The sequence below is a fragment of the Bos javanicus genome, chromosome 12 (assembly GCF_032452875.1).
Source record: "Bos javanicus breed banteng chromosome 12, ARS-OSU_banteng_1.0, whole genome shotgun sequence".
In the NCBI taxonomy this organism is placed as follows: Eukaryota; Metazoa; Chordata; class Mammalia; order Artiodactyla; family Bovidae; genus Bos; species Bos javanicus.
In genome coordinates this window covers 70,887,580-70,911,809 of record NC_083879.1, presented here as the reverse complement: position 1 = coordinate 70,911,809, position 24,230 = coordinate 70,887,580, and the positions used below count along the sequence as shown (strand labels likewise).

Below are 24,230 nucleotides of genomic sequence, written 5' to 3'. Positions count from 1 at the left end.
GGATTCTTCACCAGCTGAGCCACAAGGGAAGCCCAAGAATACTGGAGTGGGTAGCCTATCCCTTTTCCAGTGGATCTTCCAGACCCAGGAATCCAACTGGGGTCTCCTGCATTGCAGTCAGATTCTTTACCAACTGAGCTATCAGAGAAGCCCAATAGTGTAATATTACTATTAAATTTCTTGAGTGAGATATTAGTATAATGTTATGTAGGAGAATGTTCTTGTTTTTAAAAGTGTATGTTTATGTATTTAGGATGAGTTTCAACTTAAAAAAAAATTTCTGCAACTTACTTTCAAACAGTTCAGCAAAATATAGATGATAGAAGAGAGAAAGCAAATACAGAAAAAATATCAATAACTGGTGAATTTTGGTGAAGTTATATATGTGTTCATCATACCATTCCTTGCATATTCCTGTGATTTGAAAGCTTTAAAACAGAAAATTGGGACCTTGAACCTAGACAGCCTAGGCATAAGTCCTGCCTGGTCTGCCAACTGGGCAATTTCCTGAGCTTAATCTATCTTAGCTTCCTAAACTCTAAATAAGACTATAATACTGTAATATTGTAGTATTCCTTCCTTCCTCCTAATATTGTTAGAGTATAATGTGAGTCAGTATGTGTAGAATCTACAACAGAGGTTGATATGAAGAGATCAACAGATATTGCCCATTGTTAATAATGCTGTCAGCTATCCTCTCCTCATGCTCTACTTTGTTCATCTCCCTGCATGTTTCAGTACTGAGACTTTATTACACACACATTGGTGGTTTGCTTTTTACCTTCTCTATAAGAAGATAAACTCCAAAAGGATAGAGACTTTGTCTTCTCTGGTAACTGTGATAGCCCCAGAATCTGAAACACTGCCTATCCAAAAAACTCTCAAAACATATTTGTTGGAAGTATGAATGAAGCAACAAGTGCATCTTATCTTGTGACATAACCTGTTTCTATAAGATAGGAAATAAATCCACACATAATTTTATATAATACCATTTTCTCATTAAATATCATTGTAAAATAAATATATTCCTTATAACAACAATTAACTGGCCCCAAGATATCATAATATCTAACTTTAAACTATGGAAACCTTTTTTTAAAAAGTTGGTAATTTAAGAAAAACAGAGAAAATAACACTATTTGAAATTACATATATTGTATAGAATAGTTCAGATGATTTTTGAGCTTGGGAAAATAATAAACTACAGCAAAACTGAAAAAAATAAGCTGAACTTATAGGACACCTCAGTTCTATCATCATAAACACTTTCAAATAACCTAGTAAATAAACCATCTTTCTCATCCAGGTGCCAATGTCCCTCACAGAAGGTTAACACAGATGTAAGATGGTTTCCACATTTTATGAACCCTTACTTTTCAAAATGAAAGGCTGGTGTGGGCTGGAAAGAGACAGTGAAATCCAATCAGCAAATGGGGAAGAGCTATTACCAGAGCAGAGCCAGCAGTAAATGAAGTAAAGGGGAGCTTGTTCACCTAAATACAAGGCCCTGGGAAATGGGCCTGTGACCTGTCACCATAGCAAGGAATGAACCGCGTGTACAGGTTGCTGATGTCCAGATTTCTGTATCTTGGCTTCCTGTGTGATGAGACATACTTGTATTTTAACAGAGATACTATCAACGGTTCATGTAATTGGATGTTTTCTGCACAGTTTTGACATGAAATACTATATTCTCAATTGTAAACTCCTGGATCAAAACTGTTTCGTTTTTTCAGCGGAAGCAACACACTGCTGATTCATTTCCAGAGTTTTATCTACTGTGCTCTTTTAATCTTTGAGTGATAAAGTGCTTCATTTTTAAGCACTACTCTATATATTTGTAGACCTGCTGTTGTTTTTTTTAGGTTCTCTAACTTATAATTAACATTCTTCAGTGTATAGTAAGTTGGCTATTTTTCAGAAATTGAAAAACATATTTTTAACATATTTTGAAAAATAACCAAGATGAGAGGGACAGCATCCATAGGGCTATCTTCCTTATGGACGTTCATCTCTAACAGGAGAGAATGAGGAGGCAGAAATAGAGGACTTTAAAAAAATTTTAAAAGCATCTTTTCCTTTTAGTTAAATTTCTTTTTCTTTTTAATTTTTTATTATTATTTTTTTCTTTTACTTTACAATATTGCATTGGTTTTGCCATACATCAACATGCATCCGCCACAAGAGTAAAATGGGTGCCCTCTTACTCTCAGGTCAACTGTATTAGTTTTGATTGACAGTTTCACCTTGGCTTTATTTATAAAGCAATGACTGGGGTTTTTAATCCACCTAAAAACTGACCTCATTGTTTAAACTGAGAAATCATCCCATCATGGTGTTCCTCTAGGAATTATTTCTTTATGAGATTTACATGTTTTCCAGTGAAGATCGGTAAACAATATATACAAAGGACAGAATGAAATAATTCCCAGAGGAACACAATGCTGGGATGATTTCTCACTTTAAGATATATCACTAAAATAGTACGGTTAATTTCAGAAGCAATACAGAAAAACCACACACTTCACTTTGTGACATAAACTCATATTTATTTCTGTTTATGGAAAGTTCCAAATGTAGTCTAAATAAATGTAGATCTTAGTATCATGTACCACTCATCATTTTAGAATTGAGAGACTACTAAATTTTAATTTTAGCTCCTTCAGGTGAATTAACAAGTTAGGGCCAAGTTCTAAGAGAGTTTTTAACAGAATTTGTCTCCAATTAACATTTTTTTTCTGTCCATGGAATAATGTTTTCTAAAATTTTAAAGTAATTTTTCTGAGAATCTCTGAAGACACATGTCAAGCTCAGAAATAAACAGGGATATACCAGGGCTTCCAGTTTAAAATGTGTCCCAATTTCACCAGTAAATGCATCCTATGACTGTGAGAGCAGTCTATCATCCTACCTTTATTTACACTTAGTGGTTTATTGTTCTCCCCACCTCTTTTCCTCTACAATTTCACTGTAGAAAGACTTACAAACTTAAGTGAAAGCAGAGGCCCACTGTTTTCCAATTAGGATAAGGTGAAGTAACCAGCCTGATTGAGGAAAGTAAAATTCCCACAATTGCTAGAAAGCAGGGTGGGTGTGTAAAGACTCAGTGCTGACAACCTTCAGAAACCAGAATTACTGGCAGGAAATTCTCAGACCTCCAAATCTGCTGACTCATAGTCAAAGGCCCTCTATGAATTACACATCTCAGTGCTATCCCAGGAAGAGTGACACCAAAAGATAAAAACACTGATTCTAAACAACAATGTGAGCAATTGCTTTCTGGTATTTTTGACAAAAAAAAAAAAAACCAAATTTTTTTTTTTTTTAAGAAATAAGATACAATTCTCTAAAATGAGATAAAGTAAATATTCAGTGCCTATTTGTGCAACACATATTTTTTCAGGGCAAAAGACCTGGATAGGTATTTTCTATGAGAGCCTAGAAGTCTGCCTATTATTTAGAAGTCTAGGTAGAGTTTCTGCCATCAGTACCTTAGAATAAATTTGCAAAACTAGGGAAAATCCACAAAAATAATTAAAATTAAAAAAAAAAAAAAAAAGAGCACCTTAACAGTCAAAATCCTTTTTATGCAAGACTGAGGAGGTTCAAAGTAGTGAGTCAAAGAGAAACATGACATAAATAATAGAAAATCCTCTAGAAATGAACTTAGTACAAAGCCTCAGCAAAAGCTCCAGAGTTGTGTCACCAGCATATGCTCTGTGGCATTGAATGATGCAGCTGCTAATAAATAATTATCACTTTTCAAATGTATAATATACCTTTAATAAACTCTTTCTTATGAAATTTCATACCATGTTACTGGCATGATCTCATTTATCTTTCTGTTAGTAATGAAAAACAACTGATATCTCCACATAGTAGATACTTCCTAAGATCAAAGGAATAAAAATGAATGTTGCAAATTAAGGTAATTAATTCCCTAGGTCACTAGTAGAATTTGAACACACAATTTTACCTTCTAGTTTAGTGTTCTACTAAGGACAAGAAAGAGGAGAGTGAAAAAACTGGCTTAAAGCTCAACATTCAGAAAACTGAGATCATGGCATCTGGCCCCATCACTTCATGGGAAATAGATGGGGAAACTGTGGAAACAGTGTCAGACTTTATTTTTGGGGGCTCCCAAATCACTGCAGATGGTGACTGCAGCCATGAAATTAAAAGACGTTTACTCCTTGGAAGGAAAGTTATGACCTACCTAGATAGCATATTCAAAAGCAGAGATATTACTTTGCCAACAAAAGTCCATCTAGTCAAGGCTACGGTTTTTCCAGTGGTCATGAATGGATGTGAGAGTTGGACTATAAAGAAAGCTGAGTGCCGAAGAATTGATGCTTTTGAACTGTGGTGTTGGAGAAGACTCTTGAGAGTCCCTTGGACTGCAAGGAGATCCAACCAGTCCAGCCTAAAGGAGATCAGTCCTGGGTGTTCTTTGGAAGGACTGATGCTAAAGCTGAAACTCCAATACTTTGGCCACCTCATGTGAAGAGTTGACTCATTGGAAAAGACCCTGATGCTGAGAGGGATTGGGGGCAGGAGGAGAAGGGGACGACAGAGGATAAGATGGCTGGATGGCATCACCGACTCAATGGACATGAGTTTGAGTGAACTCCGGGAGTTGGTGATGGACAGGGAGGCCTCGCACGCTGTGATTCATGGGATCGCAAAGAGTTGGACACAACTGAGTGACTGAACTGAACTGCACTGAAGGGCAAGAAATGTAATGTATCTAATTGCTTTGGGTTCTAGGGAAAAAGGTAAAATGGAAACATGATGAATTATACTGTTGGTTTTCATATTTACTCATTTCATCATACACACATTTTAAGTACATCCATGTCATCAATGTTCTCCTAGGAGGTGTGAAGTCAATTAAACTGTTAAGCTCCCTTAATTACCTACAATGCTTTTAAATGTACACACGTGAGATATTGATGCTAACAAGTTTATCATATTTAATAAATTACCTCTTCTAAGACATTCCATAGTTCCTCATCTGTATACTTATTAAAGGGATCCAGATTTTTCCTCATTGTTCCAGTGAACACAATAGGGTCCTAAATACAACAAAATAGAGAATGTTATTACTGCAGTCTCTTTTCATTTCATTCCAATTTTTAGAGAACAGATTTAAAATGCAAAAAAAAAAAAAAGAAAGAAAGAAAGAAAACAAAGTTTACTACAATCATTAATAGTAAGCTTGCAAATCCGTTCAATCACTTAGTCATGTCCAACTCTTTGTGACCTCATGGACTGCTGCAAAACACCAGGCTGCCCTGCCCTTCACCAACTCCCAGAGCTTACTCAAACTCATGTCCATCAAGTCAATGATGCAGTCCAACCATCTCATCCTCTGTCAAACCCTTCTCTTCCTGCCTTCTATCTTTCCCAGCATCAGGGTCTTTTCAAATGAGTCAACTCTTCGCATCAGGTGGCTAAGTATTGGAGTTCCAGCTTCAGCATCAGTCCTTCCAATGAATATCCAGGACTGATTTCCTTTAGGATGGACTGGTTTGATCTCCTTGCAGTCCAAGGGACTCTAAAGAGTCTTCTCCAACACCACAGTTCAAAAGCATCAATTCTTTTGTGTTCAGATTTCTTTATACTCTAACTTTCACATCTATGCATAACTACTGGAAAAACCATAGCTTTGACTAGACAGACCTTTGTTGGCAAAGTTATGTCTCTGCTTTTTAATATGCTGTCTAGGTTGGTCATAGCTTTTCTTCAAAGGAGTAAGCGTCTTTTAATTTCATGGCTGTAACCACCATCTGCAGTGATTCTGATCCAAAAATATATATATATATATATCCAAAAAAATAAAGTCTTTCACTGTTTCCATTGTTTCCCCATCTATTTGTCATGAAGTGATAGGATCGGATGTCATGCTCTTAGTTTTCTGAATGTTGAGTTTTAAGTCAACTTTTTCACTCTCCTTTTTCACTTTCATCAAGGGCTACTTTAGCTCTTCTTTGTTTTCTGCCCTAACGGTGGTGTCATCTGCATATCTGAGGTTATTGATATTTCTCCTGGCAATCTTGATTCCAGCTTCTGCTTCATCCAGCCCAGCATTTTTCATGATATACTCTGCATATAATTTAAATAAGCAGGGTGACAATATATAACCTTGACATACTCCTTTCTTGATTTGGAACCAATCTGTTGTTCCATGTCCAGTTCTAACTGTTGCTTCTTGACCTGCATACAGGTTTCTCTGTAGGCAAGTAAGTTGGTCTAGTATTCCCATTTCTTTAAGAATTTTCCAGAGTTTGTTGTGATCCACACAATGAAAGGTTTTGGCATAGTCAATAAAGCAGAAGTAGATGTTTTTCTGGAACTCTTTTGCTTTTTCAGTGATCCAACAGATGCTGGCAATTTGATCTCTGGTTCCTCTGCCTTTTCTAAATCCAGCTTGAACATCTAGAATTTCACAGTTTACTTACTGTTGAAGCCTGGCTTGGAGAATATTAAGCATTACTTTGCTAGCATGTGAGATGAGTGCAATTGTGCAGTAGTATGAACATTCTTTGGCATTGCCTTTCTTTGAATTTGAATGAAAACTGACCTTTTCCAGTCCTGTGGCCACTGCTGAGTTTTCCGAATTTGTTGGCATATTGAGTGCAGCACTCTAACAGCATCACCTTTTAGGATTTGAAATAGCTCAACTGGAATTCCATCCATCACCTCCACTAACTTCGTTCATAATGATGCTTCCTAAGGTCCACTTAACTTCACACCAGAATGTCTGGCTCTAGGTGGGAGATCACACTATTGTGATTCTTTGGGTCATGAAGATCTTTTTTGTATAGTTCTTCTGTGTATTCTGGCCACCGCTTCTTAATATCTTCTGCTTCTGTTAGGTCCCTACCATTTCTGTCCTTTATTGTGCCCATCTTTGCATGAAATGTCCCCTCAGTATCTCTAATTTTCTTGAAGAGATCTCTAGTCTTTCCCATTCCATTGTTTTCCTCTGTTTCTTTGCACTGATCAGTGAGGAAGGCTTTCTTATCTCTCCTTGCTGAGACTGAGCAACTAAAACTAAAAATTAAATTTAAGCATTTCCCATTGCAATATGGGCACCCACTTACATCTATACTGCCAATTTAAAAGGATATATTGAGAGATTATTCATGTTCATTTAGCTGTAGTAGATGGCAGAACAGAGTTTAGTAAATAAGAGTATTTCCCTTTGTTCTACATGCCAAATATATATCTCAAAATCAGTAAAATTTTCATCAAAGCTTATTGAATAAAAAGAATTATCTATTAAAACATGAATTGTGGAACTGACTGTAAAAGTGCTCACAGTAGACACATATGCAAGGGCAGATAAGGATCAAAACAATAAAAACATATTATTATTACAGTATCAGGTACTACAGTACCTCTAGGCAATGAAGCAAATAAACTTATCTTATAAATAATCATTATAAAGATGTGTACAGGCAGAACACTTAAGTGTAGAGATTTACAGTAGAACATAAAAAATTCTTATATATACACTAAATCTGTTGGCCTAAGTATATTCTTTCTGAAGGTACAAAATTAAGTCTCATTTAATAAGAATTAAATAGTTAAGAGGAGCCTGGTGTGCTACAGTCCACAACGTTGCAAAGTGTTGGACATAACAACTGAACAACAACAATAAGAGTTAGCTGGCACAGCAGAGTCAGGGAAACAAATGCTCTTCGTCAATATAGCGTTTTAAATGGAGTACTAGCTTCAAACCTGTTTTTCATCATGGTATAAAGTTGATACTTTTAAAATGTAACCCTTCATACCATATTTAGTAGTAATTTTTCCCTTGTTACTACTGTAAGTTCACATTAGACATGTGACACAAAAATGGCCACTCTGAATCAGAGCATTTAGTGTAGCAAATTGATAATCCCTCAACACAACTGCAAGCCTGTAAACCTCAGTCTTACTGAACCTTTTTATATGGTCCTGGAAGATAAGACTCTCATTATCTTACAAAAAAGCCCTGCCCACTAACCTGGTGCTTAAAACAGCCTGGGACTCAGACAAACATCATACAAGTGGTTACAAATGGGGCAGATACAGAACAACAGTTTTAATGATTTCAGTCCCAAACCAGGAAACTGCCCTCCACTAATGTTTATGTAGTGTAACTATAGCTGCTGCTTCCTTGAGTCCTAAAAACTCTGTCCTCATTTCTGTTCTGAGAATCTTTAAGGTGCAGCTCATCTCCCTGTTTCAAGAAGAAGGACCCAGAGTTGTTTTAAAATCTTAGTTTTCTTCTTCTTCTACTTCTTCTTCTTCTTCTTCTTTTTTTTTTTTTTTGTAATCCTGTAGCTTCTAAACGAGTTTAATCCCTGGCTCAGGAAGATCCCCTGGAGGAGGAAATGGCACTCCAGTATTCTTGCCTGGAGAATCCCATGGGCAGAGGAGCCTGGCAGGCTACAGTCCATGGGGTCACAAAGAGTCAGACACAACTGAAGAGACTTAGCAGCAGCCGCCTCTAAATGAACTGATCATCATCCATATTCAGAAGAAAGAGTATTGTTTGCCAGCAAAAGAAATGAATATAAGTCCTGTAAAGTTCTCTTTTGGTAGCTCCAGGGAGCAGTTCAAAGGGATTTAACAAAGACTTCTGACTGCATTGGTCTAGAGTCTAGTAATAGAACATCCACCTCTTCTGAGTTTTGTTCTCAATGAGGAAAAAGGGGGAAAGAAAGCCAGGTAATTTGGGATGTCTTAGAGAGAGACAGCTCTGGTTTACCTCTTTCAACCTACTGGAGAAAACTCGGGAAATAGAAATACCAAAAGAGCAGAGTGGGCTATTAAAAAAAATACCTAACTTTTGTCTTGATTTTTCAAAAACCTATTACATATAAAAATGAATCTGTTTAATCATAATAAACAGATCTGTGCTGATTTGTGCCAACCCTTGGTCTGTAATCATAAACACTCAATTTGCAAGGAATCTCTTTTCAACTGAAAACATTTTCTTTGTGCCAACAGCATAAGGGTCTCTAGGTACAGAGAGTCATCCAAAGAAGTTTTAAAATCCATTTTTTTAGATTCTTTTAGATAAGCAGCTACTACTTGAATGTAACCACTCCACGGTGTTCTTTCTGGGGAACATAACTACTTCACATCATGAGCATAAAGGATGCATACACTTCAGGCCCCTGTTGTTTAAGGAAAGTACCTAGGAAGTGCTTTCAGTTTTTACTTATTCCTGAAAATTTGAACACAAATTGAGGAGTACTTTCTTAAGAATATAGTATTTGTTTTTGAAAGCTTCCCGCCACCCCCCCGCCCCCCCACCCCTGCCCCATGACTCCAGGATTGATGCTCTATGACACCATTTCCCTGCCTCTGGCTCCTATGCAGGCCCTTGGTGCTATCACATCTCCCCCAGTTCTAACTTGCTCATGGTGGGGTCAACAGTGATGGGGATGAGCCTAGAGGGCAGAGAGAGAGAGACAGAGAGAGAGAGAGAGAGAGAGAGAGAGATGATCCCAGAAGCTCGCTGCTGTTCCCAGGATCACAGGGAGCGGGAGCCAGGGAAGATGGTGTGGGCCTGGCTCACCTGAGTGGGGCAACTCAAAGAAACAGCCTTGGGCTCCCTCTCTGCAGAATCTCCTCTCAGCTTCCTAGGTTCCCTAAATCAGGGTGTTGAGGCACAAGCATCACTGCTTCCCACTCCTTTGAGGAAGGGGGATATAAGCTTTTTGCACTCAGACAAGTAACTTTAAGTAATCAAGTCAACAGATTTTCTCCATCTCTGTAGTCAGCAAGACATTGTAAAGAGAAAGGACTCTTGGCTGGGGAGGGCTAAGATTTTTAGTATCTTCTGACATTTATTAACCCATGACACATAAGTGAATAAACTTGTTTCTAAACTGATACTGTTCAAGTGAAGGACATAGCACTAGAAGAAATATCTTCTGGTTTTGATCTATACTTTTTCACTTTTGTTACATTCTAGAGAATCGCCAAGATATTTCCTGAGAATTATACTTCTTTAAGAAGCAGAACAAAGGAAAACAGAATCAGAGACCAAGAAGAAATGGTCAATTCAACTTTCCATGATCACAGCAGCCAGATACTGGTTTTATATGAAGCATTCCACACACAGACCTATTAAGTCCTCACAATAGTTCAAGGAGTTGGTACTTGTTAGCTGCCTTGTAAAGGAGAGAAAATTGAGGTGCACAGAGATGGAATACCATATCCCATATTCTTCTTCACTATTCTCTACTGCTTGCCTGCTTGTTGCTGTTGTTGTTCAGTCACTAAGTTGTGTCTGACTCTTTGCGATCCCATAGACTGCAGCATGCCAGGCTTTCACTATCTTCACTATCTCCCAGAGTTTGCTCAAACTCATGTCCATTGGGTCAATGATGCAATCCAACCATCTCATCCTCTGTCACCCCCTTTTCCTCCTTCCTGCAATCTTTCCCAGCATCAGAGTCTTTTCTAAAGAGTCAGTTCTTCACATCAAGTGGCCAAAGTATTGGAGCTTCAATTTTGGCATCGGTCCTTCCAATGAATATTCAGGGTTGATTTCCTTTAGGATTGACTGGCTTAATCTCCTTGTTGTTGAAGAGACTCTCAATCATCTTCTCCAGCACCACAGTTTGAAAGCATCAAATCTTCAGTGCTCATCCTTCTTTACGGTCCAACTCTCACATCTGTGCATGACTACTAGAAAAACCATAGCTTTGTCTATACAGACCTTTGTCAGCAAAGTGATGTCTCTGCTTTTTAATATGCTGTCTGGGTTTGTCATAGTTTTTCTTCCAAGGAGCAAGTGTCTTTTAATTTCACAGCTGCAGCCACCATCTGCAATGATTTTGATGAAAAGGACTTTTTTTTTTTTTTTTTTGGTCTTAGTTCTATAAAGTCTTGTAGGTCTTCATAGAACCATCCAGCTTCACCTTCTTCAGCATTAGTGGTTGGGGCATAGACTTGGATTACTGTGATGTAGAATGGTTTGCCTTGGAAACAAACCAAGAGCATTCTGTCATTTTGAGATTGCAGCCAAGTACTGCATTTCAGACTCTTCTGTTGATTATGAAGGCTACTCCATGTCTTCTAAGAAATTCTTGCCCACGGTAGTAGATATAATGGTCATCTGAATTAAATTCACCTATTCCCATCTGTTTTAGTTCACTGATTTCTAAAATGTTGATGTTCACTCTTGCCATCTCCTGTTTGACCACTTCCAATTTACCTTGATTCATGAACTTAACATTCCAGGTCCCTATGCAATACTGTTCTTTACAGCATCAGACTTTACTTTTACCACCAGACACATCCACAACTGGGCATTGCTTCCACTTTGGTTCAGCCTCTTTATTTCTTCTGGAGCTATTTTTTCACTCTTCTCCATTAGCATATTGGAAACCTACTGACCTGAGGGGTTCATCTTTCAGTGTCATATCTTTTTGCCTTTTCATACTGTTCATTGGGTTCTCAATGCAAGAATGCTGACGTGATTTGCTTGCCTCATTAAAATCTTTTATTAATCACTCATTTATTAAAGTCTCCCCAAAGCATCCATACACTCTGTAATTCTTAAAGCCCCACAGTTTCACAAAAAGCCCTGCAGGGAGATAATCACCTTTATTTATTTATTTTTAATTTAAATTTGTTGTAATTGGAGGCTAATTACTTTACAATATTGTATTGGTTTTGCAATACATCAACATGAATCCACCACAGGTGTACACATGTTCCCCATCCTGAACCCCCCTCCCACCTCCCTCCCCATATCATCCCTCTGGGTCATCCCAGTGCGCCAGCCCCGAGCATCCTGTATCCTGCACTGAACCTGGACTGGTGATTCGTTTCTTATATGATATTATACATGTTTCAATGCCATTCTCCCAAATCTCCCCACCCTCTCCCTCTCCCACAGAGTCCAAAAGACTGTTCTATACATCTGTGTCTCTTTTGCTGTCTCACATACAGGGTTTTCATTACCATCTTTCTAAATTCCATATATACGTGTTAGTATACTGTATTGGTGTTTATCTTTCTGGCTTACTTTACTCTGTATAATAGGCTCCAGTTTCATCCACCTCATTAGAACTGATTCAAATGTATTCTTTTTAATGGCTGAGTAATACTCCATTGTGTATATGTACCACTGCTTTCTTTATCCATTCATCTGCTGATGGACATCTAGGTTGCTTCCATGTCCTGGCTATTATAAACAGTGCTGCGATGAACATTGTGGTACACCTGCGATGAACATTGTGGTACACGTGTCTCTTTCAATTCTGGTTTCCTTGGTGTGTATGCCCAGCAGTGGGATTGCTGGGTCATAAGGCAGTTCTATTTCCAGTTTTTTAAGGAATCTCCACACTGTTCTCCATAGTGGCTGTACTAGTTTGCATTCCCACCAACAGTGTAAGAGTGTTCCCTTTTCTCCACACCCTCTCCAGCATTTATTGCTTGTAGACTTTTGGATAGCAGCCATTCTGACTGGTGTGAAATGGTACTTCATTGTGGTTTTGATTTGCATTTCTCTGATAATGAGTGATGTTGAGCATCTTTTCATGTGTTTGTTAGCCATCTGTATGTCTTCTTTGGAGAAATGTCTATTTAGTTCTTTGGCCCATTTTTTGATTGGGTCATTTATTTTTCTGGAATTGAGCTGCAGGAGTTGCTTGTATATTTTTGAGATTAGCTGTTTGTCAGTTGCTTCATTTGCTATTATTTTCTCCCATTCTGAAGGCTGTTTTTTCACCTTGCTTATGGTTTCCTTTGTTGTGTAGAAGCTTTTAAGTTTAATTAGGTCCCATTTGTTTATTTTTGCTTTTATTTCCAATATTCTGGGAGGTGGGTCATAGAGGATCCTGCTGTAATGTATGTCGGAGAGTGTTTTGCCTATGTTCTCCTCTAGGAGTTTTATAGTTTCTGGTCTTACATTTAGATCTTTAATCCATTTTGAGATAATCACCTTTAAAAAGTTAACTTTATTTCCCATAGCAAAATTCCATCAGTAAGACACAACCTGTGTTTCCCTATAGAATCATCTCCAGTGCTAAATCATTTATCATATTGTTCTCAGAATTGTGTGCTATCAGTGGATAAAACTGTGGCATCTGGCAAAATTTTGAGTCTAGAAATCTATCTGGATAACTTATTAAATCACATACACACAAACCAAAATAACAAACAACAAAACCTGGTTTCTGATTAAAGTATCTGTTGAAAATACCTGCTGTTAAAAATATGCTCTACTGAAGGGGAAAATATTAACCCTTTCATTTTTTAAAATCAATCAAATTAAAAGCAATTAAACTTAGATACTGGATGAAAAGAACATGTGAGACTATTCTGATGTACATACTTGAGGTATGATTGACATTTTCTTCCTTAAATCATGAAGTCCAATTTCAGTTGTCAAGATCTTATCAATACAAATTCTACCTTCAGGCTCTGACAATCTAAAGAGGGCAGCAACGAAAGAACTTTTTCCAGCTCCTGTTCTTCCCACGATGCCAACCTGTGAAGAGATCCAGGAGGGATTAAGAACTAACAATATGCAATAAACCTGGGAGAAACCCTGGTGGTTGAAGATAAATTTTAAAAGCTCTATATTGAATATAGTCTATACATTTTTCAACCATGGCACTATTGACATTTTTGTTTAAATACTTCATTGTTATGGGGTGGGAGGCTGTCCTGTGTATTGTAGGATGTTTAGCAGTAGCCATGGACTCTACCCACTAGAGGCCAGAAGCACACCTAAACTGTCAACCAAAAATGTCAGATGTTGACAAATGTCTTCGGGTTGAGATCCCCTGGTCCAAAGAAGAGTTAAAAATAACAGAATCAATCTACTAGCAACAAAAAATCAGAAGTTGCCTAAGTGTTCCATAAGAAATAAATCTTTAGTTTTTATTTCTACTGTTTGCATATTTTGAACCTTGAGAATTTTGTGGATAATTTCATAGAGATATCAACAAATCAAATCAGAACTGTTACGTATACATAAGTATACATTTTCCCAGAGTTCTATTATTTAAAAGGGCTTATTCTCTGGGCTTCCCAGGTAGCGCTGGTGGTAAAGAACCTATTTGCCAATGCAGGAGACGTCAATGATGTAGGTTCAATCCCTAGGTTGGAAAAACTCCCTGGAGTAGGAAATTGCAACCCACTCCAGTATTCTTGCCTGGAGAATCCCATGGACAGAGGAGAATGGCAAGCTAAAGTCCATAGGGTCGCAGAGAGTCAGACACGACTAAGTGACTGAGCACACATACATTCTCTGGTAGAGAAACTAAATCACTTCAACGTATTAAATACCTTGGTTATGTTCTGTCTTGAAAGGAATCATTTTAAAATTGTAAAATACTCACCTCAGTGTCTTAAGAGACAGTAGCCAGTACGCAAAACACATATAATAAAATCAACAACAACACAAACAACATTTGCTATTTATATGGAACCTTTCATCTGAACAGTTCAAAAGGCATTTTACAAACCAATTAATACTTATAGTTAAACCTTGGAAAGATATATGTCAAGTATCAGTCTGGTTATTTAAAACCAAGGCATAATGAAATTGGTACATTAAAAATAAGATCAAAGAATCACAATAATGCAGGTAAAATGCTGGTTAGGAATGAAACTGTATTATAAAAGTTGGCTTTTCACTGTGTGCTATAAACATGCATGCAGAGCACAATATAAAGTAGCCTAGACATGGGAGCAAACTAAATGTCCATTAACAGAGGAATCGATAAAGAAGATGTGATACATATATAAAGGGAATACTGCTACTGCTGCTAAGTCGCTTCAGTCGTGTCCGACTCTGTGTGACCCCATAGACGGCAGCCCACCAGGTTCCCCCATCCCTGGGATTCTCCAGGCAAGAACACTGGAGTGGGTTGCCATTTCCTTCTCCAAAGGGAATACTACTCAGCCATAAAAAGTCATGAAATGTTACCATTTGCAGCAACATGGATGGACCAAGAGATTATACTAAGTGAAGTAAATCAGACAAAGGCAACGAAAATATCATGTTATCACTTACATGTGGAATCTTAAAAAAATGATACAAATGAACTTATTTACAAAACAGAAAGAGACTCACAGACATAGAAAACAAATTTATGATTACCAAAGGGGAAAGTGGTAGGGGGATAAACTAGGAATTTTGGAGTAACATATACACACTACTTCTGGAGGAGGGCATGGAAACCCACTCTAGTATTCCTGCCTGGAGAATCCTCATGGACAGAGGAGCCTGGCGGGCTACAGACCATGGGGTCTCAGAGTCAGACACAACTGAGTGACTAAGCATAGCACAGCACATACACATTACCATATATAACATTAAAAAGGTCCTACCCTATAGCTTCCTTGGTGGTTAAGACAGTAAAGCATCTGCCTACAATGTGGGAGACCCAGATTCAACCCCTGGGTTGGGAAGATCCCCTGGAGAAGGAAATGGCAACCCACTCCAGTACCCTTGCCTGGATGGAGGAGCCTGGATGGATGGTGGGCTACAGTTCATGGGGTCACAAAGAGTAGGACACGACTGAGCAACTTCACTTCACCATATAGCACAAGGAACTATACTCAGTATTTTGTAATAACCTATATGGAAAAGGAATCTATATATCTGAATCCCTTTGCTATACACCTGAAAGTAATACAACATTGTAAATCAACCATACTTCAATAAAAATAAATAAAAGCATGTATGCAGAAACTGGCTTTTTTATAGCAATGAGCTTGCATAACTGCAGATTCCCTAATGAGAGCTTCTCAAAAGATGATTTCCTCTCTATTTAGGAATTTGGAATTGATGATGTGCATAAGACATGCTTTCAATCATTTGTAAATTAATTCAGTTAGTAAATTTTTAAAATTCACAGCTTTAAACAGAGAAGAGTTAAATCTTTCTGAGCACTGATTATATTCTGGGAACCTTACATATTTTCTCATTTGAATACCTTCAAAGTTCCAAAACTTAATCTGTAAGATCAATAATGGCACTTCAAAAAGGAATTTATCTTTACAGAGATTACATGTAAGAAAAGTAGCTTTAGTTGATTTATCTTTATAGCCAATTTTCTATCTTAATTTATTTAATACTGACGGGTCATTTTCTGCATATAGGCAAGTTCTTCTGCATACATGAATAGCTCATATGTTCTCTGTACAGGCTGATCTGGGCAACATGGCAGGTTCAGTTCCAGACCACCGCAATAAAATAAGTATTGCAATAAAACAAGTCACACTTTTTTAGTTTCCCCATCTATATAAAAGTTCAGTTCAGTTCACTTCAGTCACTCAGTCGTGCTTTGCTATACTATAGTCTGTCATGTGAGAAATAGCATTATATCTTAAAAAACAGTATTAGTATCTTAATTAAAAAAAAAAAAAACTTTGTTTAAAAATGCTATCAACTGAGCCTCTGGCAAATTATAGCAGTAACATCAAAGATCATTGATCACAGATCATAACAAACATAATAATAATAATGTTTGAAATATTGTGAGAATTACCAAATGTGACCCAAAGACATGAAATTAGCAAATTCTGTAGGGAAAATGGTACTGATCCACATGTTTGAGGCAGGGTTGCCACAAATGTTCAATTTGCAAAAAATGCAGTATCAGTCAAGCGCAATAAAACCAGGTATCCCTGTATTTCTGGGTGTTCTCGTATGTGAATCAAAACACATCAGCACACAGGTGAGAACTGTGTTGTAAGAATGTGTGTGAGCAGAACTATAAACTACAAACTCCAAAAAGGAGAGTAAGAAAAAGGTAACTCAAAGAAAATCTGGCCCAGGCTATTTCTACTGTTCAGTTTTCAAAGCTATGTCTGGAAATCTTTCCCAGGTCACCAAAGGATTTTGCTAAGTGCCTGTGGGGAATGTCACCAATATTAGTAATTTTACATTCCTAAATCCAAAGGTACTTGGAAACAGTCTTACCTCAGCTTTACAACTGCTCCTTTTTGTTTTTCCAACCAGGCCAAGGTTGGTCTCTGACAACCACACCAACTTGTTGACATCTGCCCCCAGATCTATCTCCATACTGATACATTGAACTCCACATGATTAACATCAAATGCCCCCACAAAACAGCCACTTCTTCTGACTTTCCTACTTTAATCTCATTACTTCTTTCCCAGGCTCAATTGTACACTTTATCTGCAGCTTTCCCTGATTCCATCATGGTACCAAGGCCTACAGATTCTATATCTGCAATGTTTCATGACTCAATCCCTTATTTTAATGACCATAATCATTATGTGAGTAACAGGCTGTGTTAGCTTTTAAAAAGCCAAACAAATCTTTTTATTAATCATAATCAGTGCAAATAAATCTAGAAAGTAAATAAATACTAGTCATCACCACTGAACGCCAATAAATCCATTCCTAAGATATTGATGTATTTTCTTTCTGGATGTGTGTGTGTCTATGTGTGTGTATATTGAAGACAAAAACTCATTTAAACAAAAAGAGATATGAACATATTGCAATTTGTTTTCATTTAATATTCACTAAAATATTTATTTTAATGACTATATAATATTATAGTATGTGTGCTAATTTATTTAATAAACCCCCTATTGGTGGATATTTGCTGCTGCTAAGTCACTTCAGTCGTGTCTGACTCTGTGTGATCCCATAGACAGCAGCCCACCAGGCTATCCTGCCCCTGGGATTCTCCAGGCAAGAACACCAGAGTAGGTTGCCATTGCCTTCTCCATGCATGAAAGTGAAAAGTGAAAGTGAAGTCGCTCAGTCGTGTCCAACTCTTAGCAACCCCATGGACTGCAGCCTACCAGGCTCCTCCATCCATGGGATTTTCCAGGCAAGAGTACTGCAGTGGGGTGCCATTGCCTTCTCATTGGTGGATATTTAGGCAGTCTCTAATATTTTGCTAATATAAATAACTGTGTGTTAAATACCCTTGAAGCCAAATCTTTGCAAACAACTGTCATTATTTTCTTAAGATAAGTTCTAATATGTGGGATTGCCAAGAAACAGGTATGAACTACTTTTTAAAGTAGACTCTTAAGTACTGCCAAACTACCTCCAGAAATATGATAGCAATTTCTACTCTCAGCTGTTTCCCTGCACATTCACAAACCCATGTGTTATAACTTAGTTTTAATTTACATCAGTTTGATTTCAAAATGTGGAATCACATTCCCAGGGCATCTTCCTGGAGGCACAAGAATTCCTGGCTCCCTGCCTCTCACGTCTGCCCACTCTGGTGCACGTGCTCTCACTTCTCAGATTAACCTCAGGAAGGCCAGTTCTGTGCCCATCGCTCCACCCCAGGATATCTGACCTCTCCATTCTTCACATCCATGAGTCAGTTTCCTTGGGGTCACTAGGTAGTTGTGGAGTTGGACATGAAAGTGTGTTATACATCTGAGAGTTCACTTAATTGAATACTAGGTGCCTAGGTCTTCATTCACAGAATCAGAGCATTGTGTTTTGCTTATGCTAGTCCCACTTCCCGGAATGACTTTCAAATACATTTCCACCTGCTAAAATTCTAACCACAAGTCACTAAAGCCTCTCTTACCTGTGTAATTCCTTGGAAATTCTGCACTTCTCCCCTCATGGGGGCTTGTTTCAACCCTAACAGATGTTATACCATCTTTTAATAAACTTCCATAAAAGTTCTTACAAAGTTAATACAGACTTCTTCTTATTCTTCAACTGGACTATATGTGTTGACAGTAGGATCCGCATTGGATTTGCCTTTGTATTATTTGTGTTACCTATGGTGTCCTGTGCAAAAGAGGCTTCTGTAGGGAGCTGAGGATTTTAACTCAGGCTGGAGAAATGTATGAAAGATCTATTACTATATTGTTTAGGAATGTGATAAGCTAGACAGAGAAACAGGCACAACAGATGGATTCTATAGCCATAAATACAATTGCAAATGGCTAAGCTTCTCATTTTCATGAGATAGACAGTTTATAAGTAAACAAAGTATAAGTGGTTATGGTCATTTTACACCTTATGAAAATGAAAGCTATCTTTGTCCAAGCATGTACTGCATGCTATTTCCATGCTGGGTGTTTTATGTATCTTCTGTTGTTTAAGTTGTACAACTACCTTAGAGATTAGGTCCTGTTGCCTCCATTTTGCAAAAGAGAAGATCAAGGCTTAGTTAGATTAACTAGTCTGCCTGAAATAATAAAGCTTTTAAGTGACAGGATGGGACTCATTCCACATATATCAGGTTCTTTTTCATTCTGCTGATGACCTCTTTATCACCTGGTTGGCCTGACTCCCTATTATGTCCCTCTGGCTAACTAGAACAGAGAAAGTGGGGAGAGGTGTAGCCACAGTTAAAGGAACAGACCTAACATGGAGATCCTATGGCCAGAGAGTTTAAGCAAGACGTGGATACAGGTGAGTATAAAGTAGTGTGTGGGACAAGAAGGACAAAATCTCTGAACAAAGAGCAAAACTGAGATCAGGTGGGCAGGCTGTCAGGAGGAAAAACCAGCACCTACAGGTGGGCTGGGGAAGAAGCCTACAGCTAAATGGGATACAAGGTTCCCCAGGAAACAGGTCAAACAGACCTCAGGTACTGCTTGGGGCAGCAAGACTCATTTTTGATCCCATTAGGTGGTGAAAGAGCTGCACATACACTGCTGTGCGGGGCTGTCTCTGATTCTAGGTCCAGGTAGGACTGAGCCTGTGGGAAATCCCTCCAGTCTTTGAAGGAGGGTGGTGTGGAGAAGGCTGGAGCAGGATGAAAACTGCCTGTGATGAAGATAGACTCACTGAAAAGATGGAAAGAAATGCAGTGGACATGAAAAGATGCTCAACAGCACTCATTATCAGAGAAATGCAAATCAAAACCACTATGAGGTACCATTTCACACCAGTCAGAGTGAATGCTATCCAAAAGTCTACAAGCAAGAAATGCTGGAGAGGGTGTGGAGAAAAGGGAAACCTCTTACACTGTTGGTGGGAATGCAAACTAGTACAGCCACTATGGAGAACAGTGAGGAGATTCCTTAAAAAACTGGAAATAGAACTGTATGACCCAGCAATCCCACTGCTGGGCATGCACACCAAGGAAACCAGAATTGAAAGAGACACGTGTACCCCAGTGTTCATCGCAGCACTGTTTATAATAGCCAGGACATGGAAGCAACCTAGATGCCCATCAGCAGATGAATGGATAAGAAAGCAGTGGTACATATACACAATGGAGTATTACCCAGCCATTAAAAAGAATACATTTGAGTCAGTTCTAATGAGGTGGATGAAACTGGAGCCTATTATACACAGTGAAGTAAACCAGAAAGAAAAACACCAATACAGTATACTAACGCATATATATGGAATTTAGAAAGATGGTAACAATAACCCTGTATACGAGACAGCAAAAGAGACATTGATGTATAGAATAGTCTTTTGGACTCTGTGGGAGAGGGAGAGGGTGGGATGATTTGGGAGAATGGCACTGAAACATGTATAATATCATATATTAAATGAGTCGCCAGTCCAGGTTTGATGCACGATACTGGATGCTTGGGGCTGGTGCACTGCAACGACCCAGAGGGATGGTATGGGGAGGGAGGAGGGAGAAGGGTTCAGGATGGGGAACACATGTATACCTGTGGCAGATTTATGTTGATATATGGCAAAACCAATACAATATTGCAAAGTTAAAAAATAAAAAAAATAAAAATAAAACCACAAAAAGATATGACACACATTAAAAAAAAAAAAAAAGAAATGCAGTGGAATCACACAGTCTTAGACTATAACATAAAGGCATGATTTGCAGAATATAAATATGAATCTGTAGGGTGGTAAGTGATACAGAACTTTCTAGAGTCTCATGCTCAGACACAAGAGGGATTTGGGTGATTCATGAGCTCAATTTCAAACTATCAAAGAATGTTTCATGGAAATCATGGGTTATTAGTCATCAAACACTGTACGGGAGAGAAAGCTCTTTACTAGGAGGTCTTTTTCAAATTTGATGCTGAGTCAAGAAGTCTGGATAAGAATGGGATTCTTCATATTTAAGAAGCTCTAGGAGATGCAGGTGCATTGACCCTGGCACCACAGTCTGGGTCATGAGGAATTAGGAAGTTGGTAGAGAAAGTGGGACAATTTGGGAGTGGGGGGAAGGGTTGCTGAGGAAACACATAAACAAGGAGAAAATGTAGGAAAATAACATATTTGCATATTATATCAAGGTCTAGTAAGCATCTATAAAAATGTATTATCCAAGTAATAACTCTGAGCAAGAAAAAAAATATAACAAACCAACATCAATCTACCTCTAGAGATGAAAAATGCTTTAAAATAGCCTAGGACTCTCTAAAATGATCAAATAAACCATCAAATCATCTAAATGAAAAACTCAACCCATGTTCAATATCTACGCAGGAAGCCTAAGGTGCTATTTACCTCGTTTTTTGCTTGCTATTTCTTCTATAAATTAGAAACCACCATCAGATCAGATCAGATCAGATCAGTTGCTCAGTCATGTCCGACTCTTTGCGACTCCATGAATCGCAGCACGCCAGGCCTCCCTGTCCATCACCAACTCCTGGAGTTCACTCAGACTCATGTCCATCAAGTCAGTGATGCCATCCAGCCGTCTCATCCTCTGTTGCCCGCTTCTCCTCCTGCCCCCAATCCGTCCCAGCATCAGAGTCTTTTCCAATGAGTCAACTCTTCACATGAGGTGGCCCAAGTATTGGAGTTTCAGCTTTAGCATTATTACTTCCAAAGAAATCCAAGGGCTGATCTTCAGAATAGACTGGTTTGATCTTCTTGCAGTCCAAGGGGCTCTCAAGAATCTTCTCCAACACCACAGTTCAAAAGCATCAATTCTTCGGCGGTCAGCCTTCTTCACAGTCCAACTCTCGCATCCATACATGACCACTGGAAAAACCATAGCCTTGACTTTTGTTGGCAAAGTAATGTCTCTGCTTTTGAATATGCTATCTAGGTTGGTCATAACTTTCCTTCCAAGGAGTAAGCGTCTTTTAATTTCATGGCTGCAGTCACTATCTGCAGTGATTTTGGAGCCCCCCAAAAATAAAGTCTGACACTGTTTCCACTGTTTCTCCATCTATTTCCCATGAAGTGATGGGACCGGATACCATGATCTTCATTTTCTGAATGTTGAGCTTTAAGCCAACTTTTTCACTCTCCACTTTCACTTTCATCAAGAGGCTTTTGAGTTCCTCTTCACTTTCTGCCATAAGGGTGGTGTCATCTGCATATCTGAGGTTTTTGATATTTCTCCCAGCAATCTTGATTCCAGCTTGTGTTTCTTCCAGTCCAGCATTTCTCATGATGTACTCTGCATATAAGTTAAATAAGCAGGTTGACAATATACAGCTTTGATGTACTCCTTTTCCTATTTGGAACCAGTCTGTTGTTCCTAGCTCCAGAGAGCAGCCTCAGTTAGTCACATGGCAAAAGCCTGCTTCTTAGTATTTCCAGTTTCAGTGTAGGTTGGAAAAATAGTAACTGTACCTCATGATGCAATCCTGTCCTTAAAATCACCTTAGGCGATGTTTGCTTACTAGCAGTTAAGTATGTCCATTAGATTTCCCATCATAAACATACGTGAAATCACCTTATGAACATGCTGCCTGGTTATAATCTTTAAACACAGAAATGAAATTAAAGGTGATACTGTGAGTGGACCATGACACAAATCAAAAGTCAAGTAACTGAAGTTATTAATTCAGTTTCCAGATTCAATCATCCCTCAAACATTTTAGAAGCTCAGCTAGTCCTATGATTTGAGAATTTTAAGGTAAAAGAATGCAAATGTGTTATGTCCCTAAGATATAGATAATTAATATTTGATGTCTTTGTGGGAAATTTAAGACAGGAGCAAACTGACAGAATTATGTTTACGGTGGGAAATCTGATGGACATACTTAACTGCTAGTAAGAAAACTTCACCTATGGTGATTTTAAGGACAGGATTGCATCATGAGGTACAGTTACTATTTTCCCAACCTACACTGAAACTGGAAATACTAAGGAGCAAGCTTTTGCCATGTGACTAACTGAAGCTGCTCTCTGGACTGTAGCCCACCAGGTTCCTCTGTGCATGGGGATTTTCCTGGCAAGAATACTGAAGTAGGCTGCCATGTCCTCCTCCAGGCCCTGGATATCATTTGGACATTAAATTTAATATTCTTTCATGTCACAAGGGCTTCCCAGGTGGTGCTAGTGGTAAATAATCCACCTGCCAATGCAAGTAGAGGTAAGAGACCTCTGTTCGATCCCTGGGTTAGGAAGACCCCCTGGAGAAGGAAATGGCAACCCATTCTAGTATTTTTGCTTGGAAAATCCCATGACCAGAGGAGCCTGGAGGGCTGCAGTCCATAGTGTCACACAGAATCACAAGGGTATCATTCATTAAATATGGCTATGGTCCACTAGGTGGGTCTGAGGTAGAAGGAGGAGGAGGAAGAAGGTCTGAGGAGAAGGAAATGGCAACCCATTCTAGTATTTTTGCCTGGAAAATACCATGACCATAGGAGCCTGGAGGGCTGCAGTCCATAGCGTCACACAGAGTCACAAGGGTATTATTCATTAAATATGGCTATGGTCCACTAGGTGGGTCTGAGGTAGACCCACCTAGTGGGTTTTAAACAGCAGTTCCTAAAGTATTTAACACATCTAGGAAACTGGTTACTTACAAGGAGTTGCCTTGTGTGTATGTTTTGGTTACTGGTTGCACTTATCCATGTATTATTCACTCAACCTCGCAGCCAGCAGTCCCTCAGCACTTTCTGTGTGCCCTGCAGAACACTTTCTGAGGAACAGAGCTAAAAATAAGATGTTCCCTGATCTTTAGAAGCCTTAGGGTATTCTGAGATATAGACTACAAATTACAAAGCATGTGAAGATGCTCTCTTTTATTTTAATTGTGGTAAAATACATATAACATACACTTTGCCAATTTAACTATATTTAAATTGACAGTTTAGTCTTAAGTTTTCATATTGTTGTGCAACAAACCTCCAGAATATTTTTTGCCTTTTATTCTTTGTCTTGTAGAACTTAAATTCTATACTCATTAAACAATAACTCCCTACTTCCCATCCCTCTGTCCTTGGTGACCATCATTCTACTTTCTGTTTTTAGGAATTTGACTACTCTAGAAACACCATAAAAGTGGAATTATATAGTATTTTTTCTTGTGTGTCTGGCATATTTCATTTAGTATGATGTA

General features: G+C 38.4%; 1 protein-coding gene across 1 annotated transcript in view; it reads right to left on the bottom strand.

Annotated features, from left to right (window-relative positions):
* The window catches only part of LOC133258054 (ATP-binding cassette sub-family C member 4-like), a 292,909-nt gene that overhangs the window by 12,342 nt on the left and 256,337 nt on the right, over positions 1 to 24,230 (bottom strand). Inside the window, 2 exon segments of the mRNA XM_061434393.1 lie at positions 4,989 to 5,078; positions 13,355 to 13,510. Of these exon segments, the coding sequence (XP_061290377.1) occupies positions 4,989 to 5,078; positions 13,355 to 13,510 (246 nt within the window).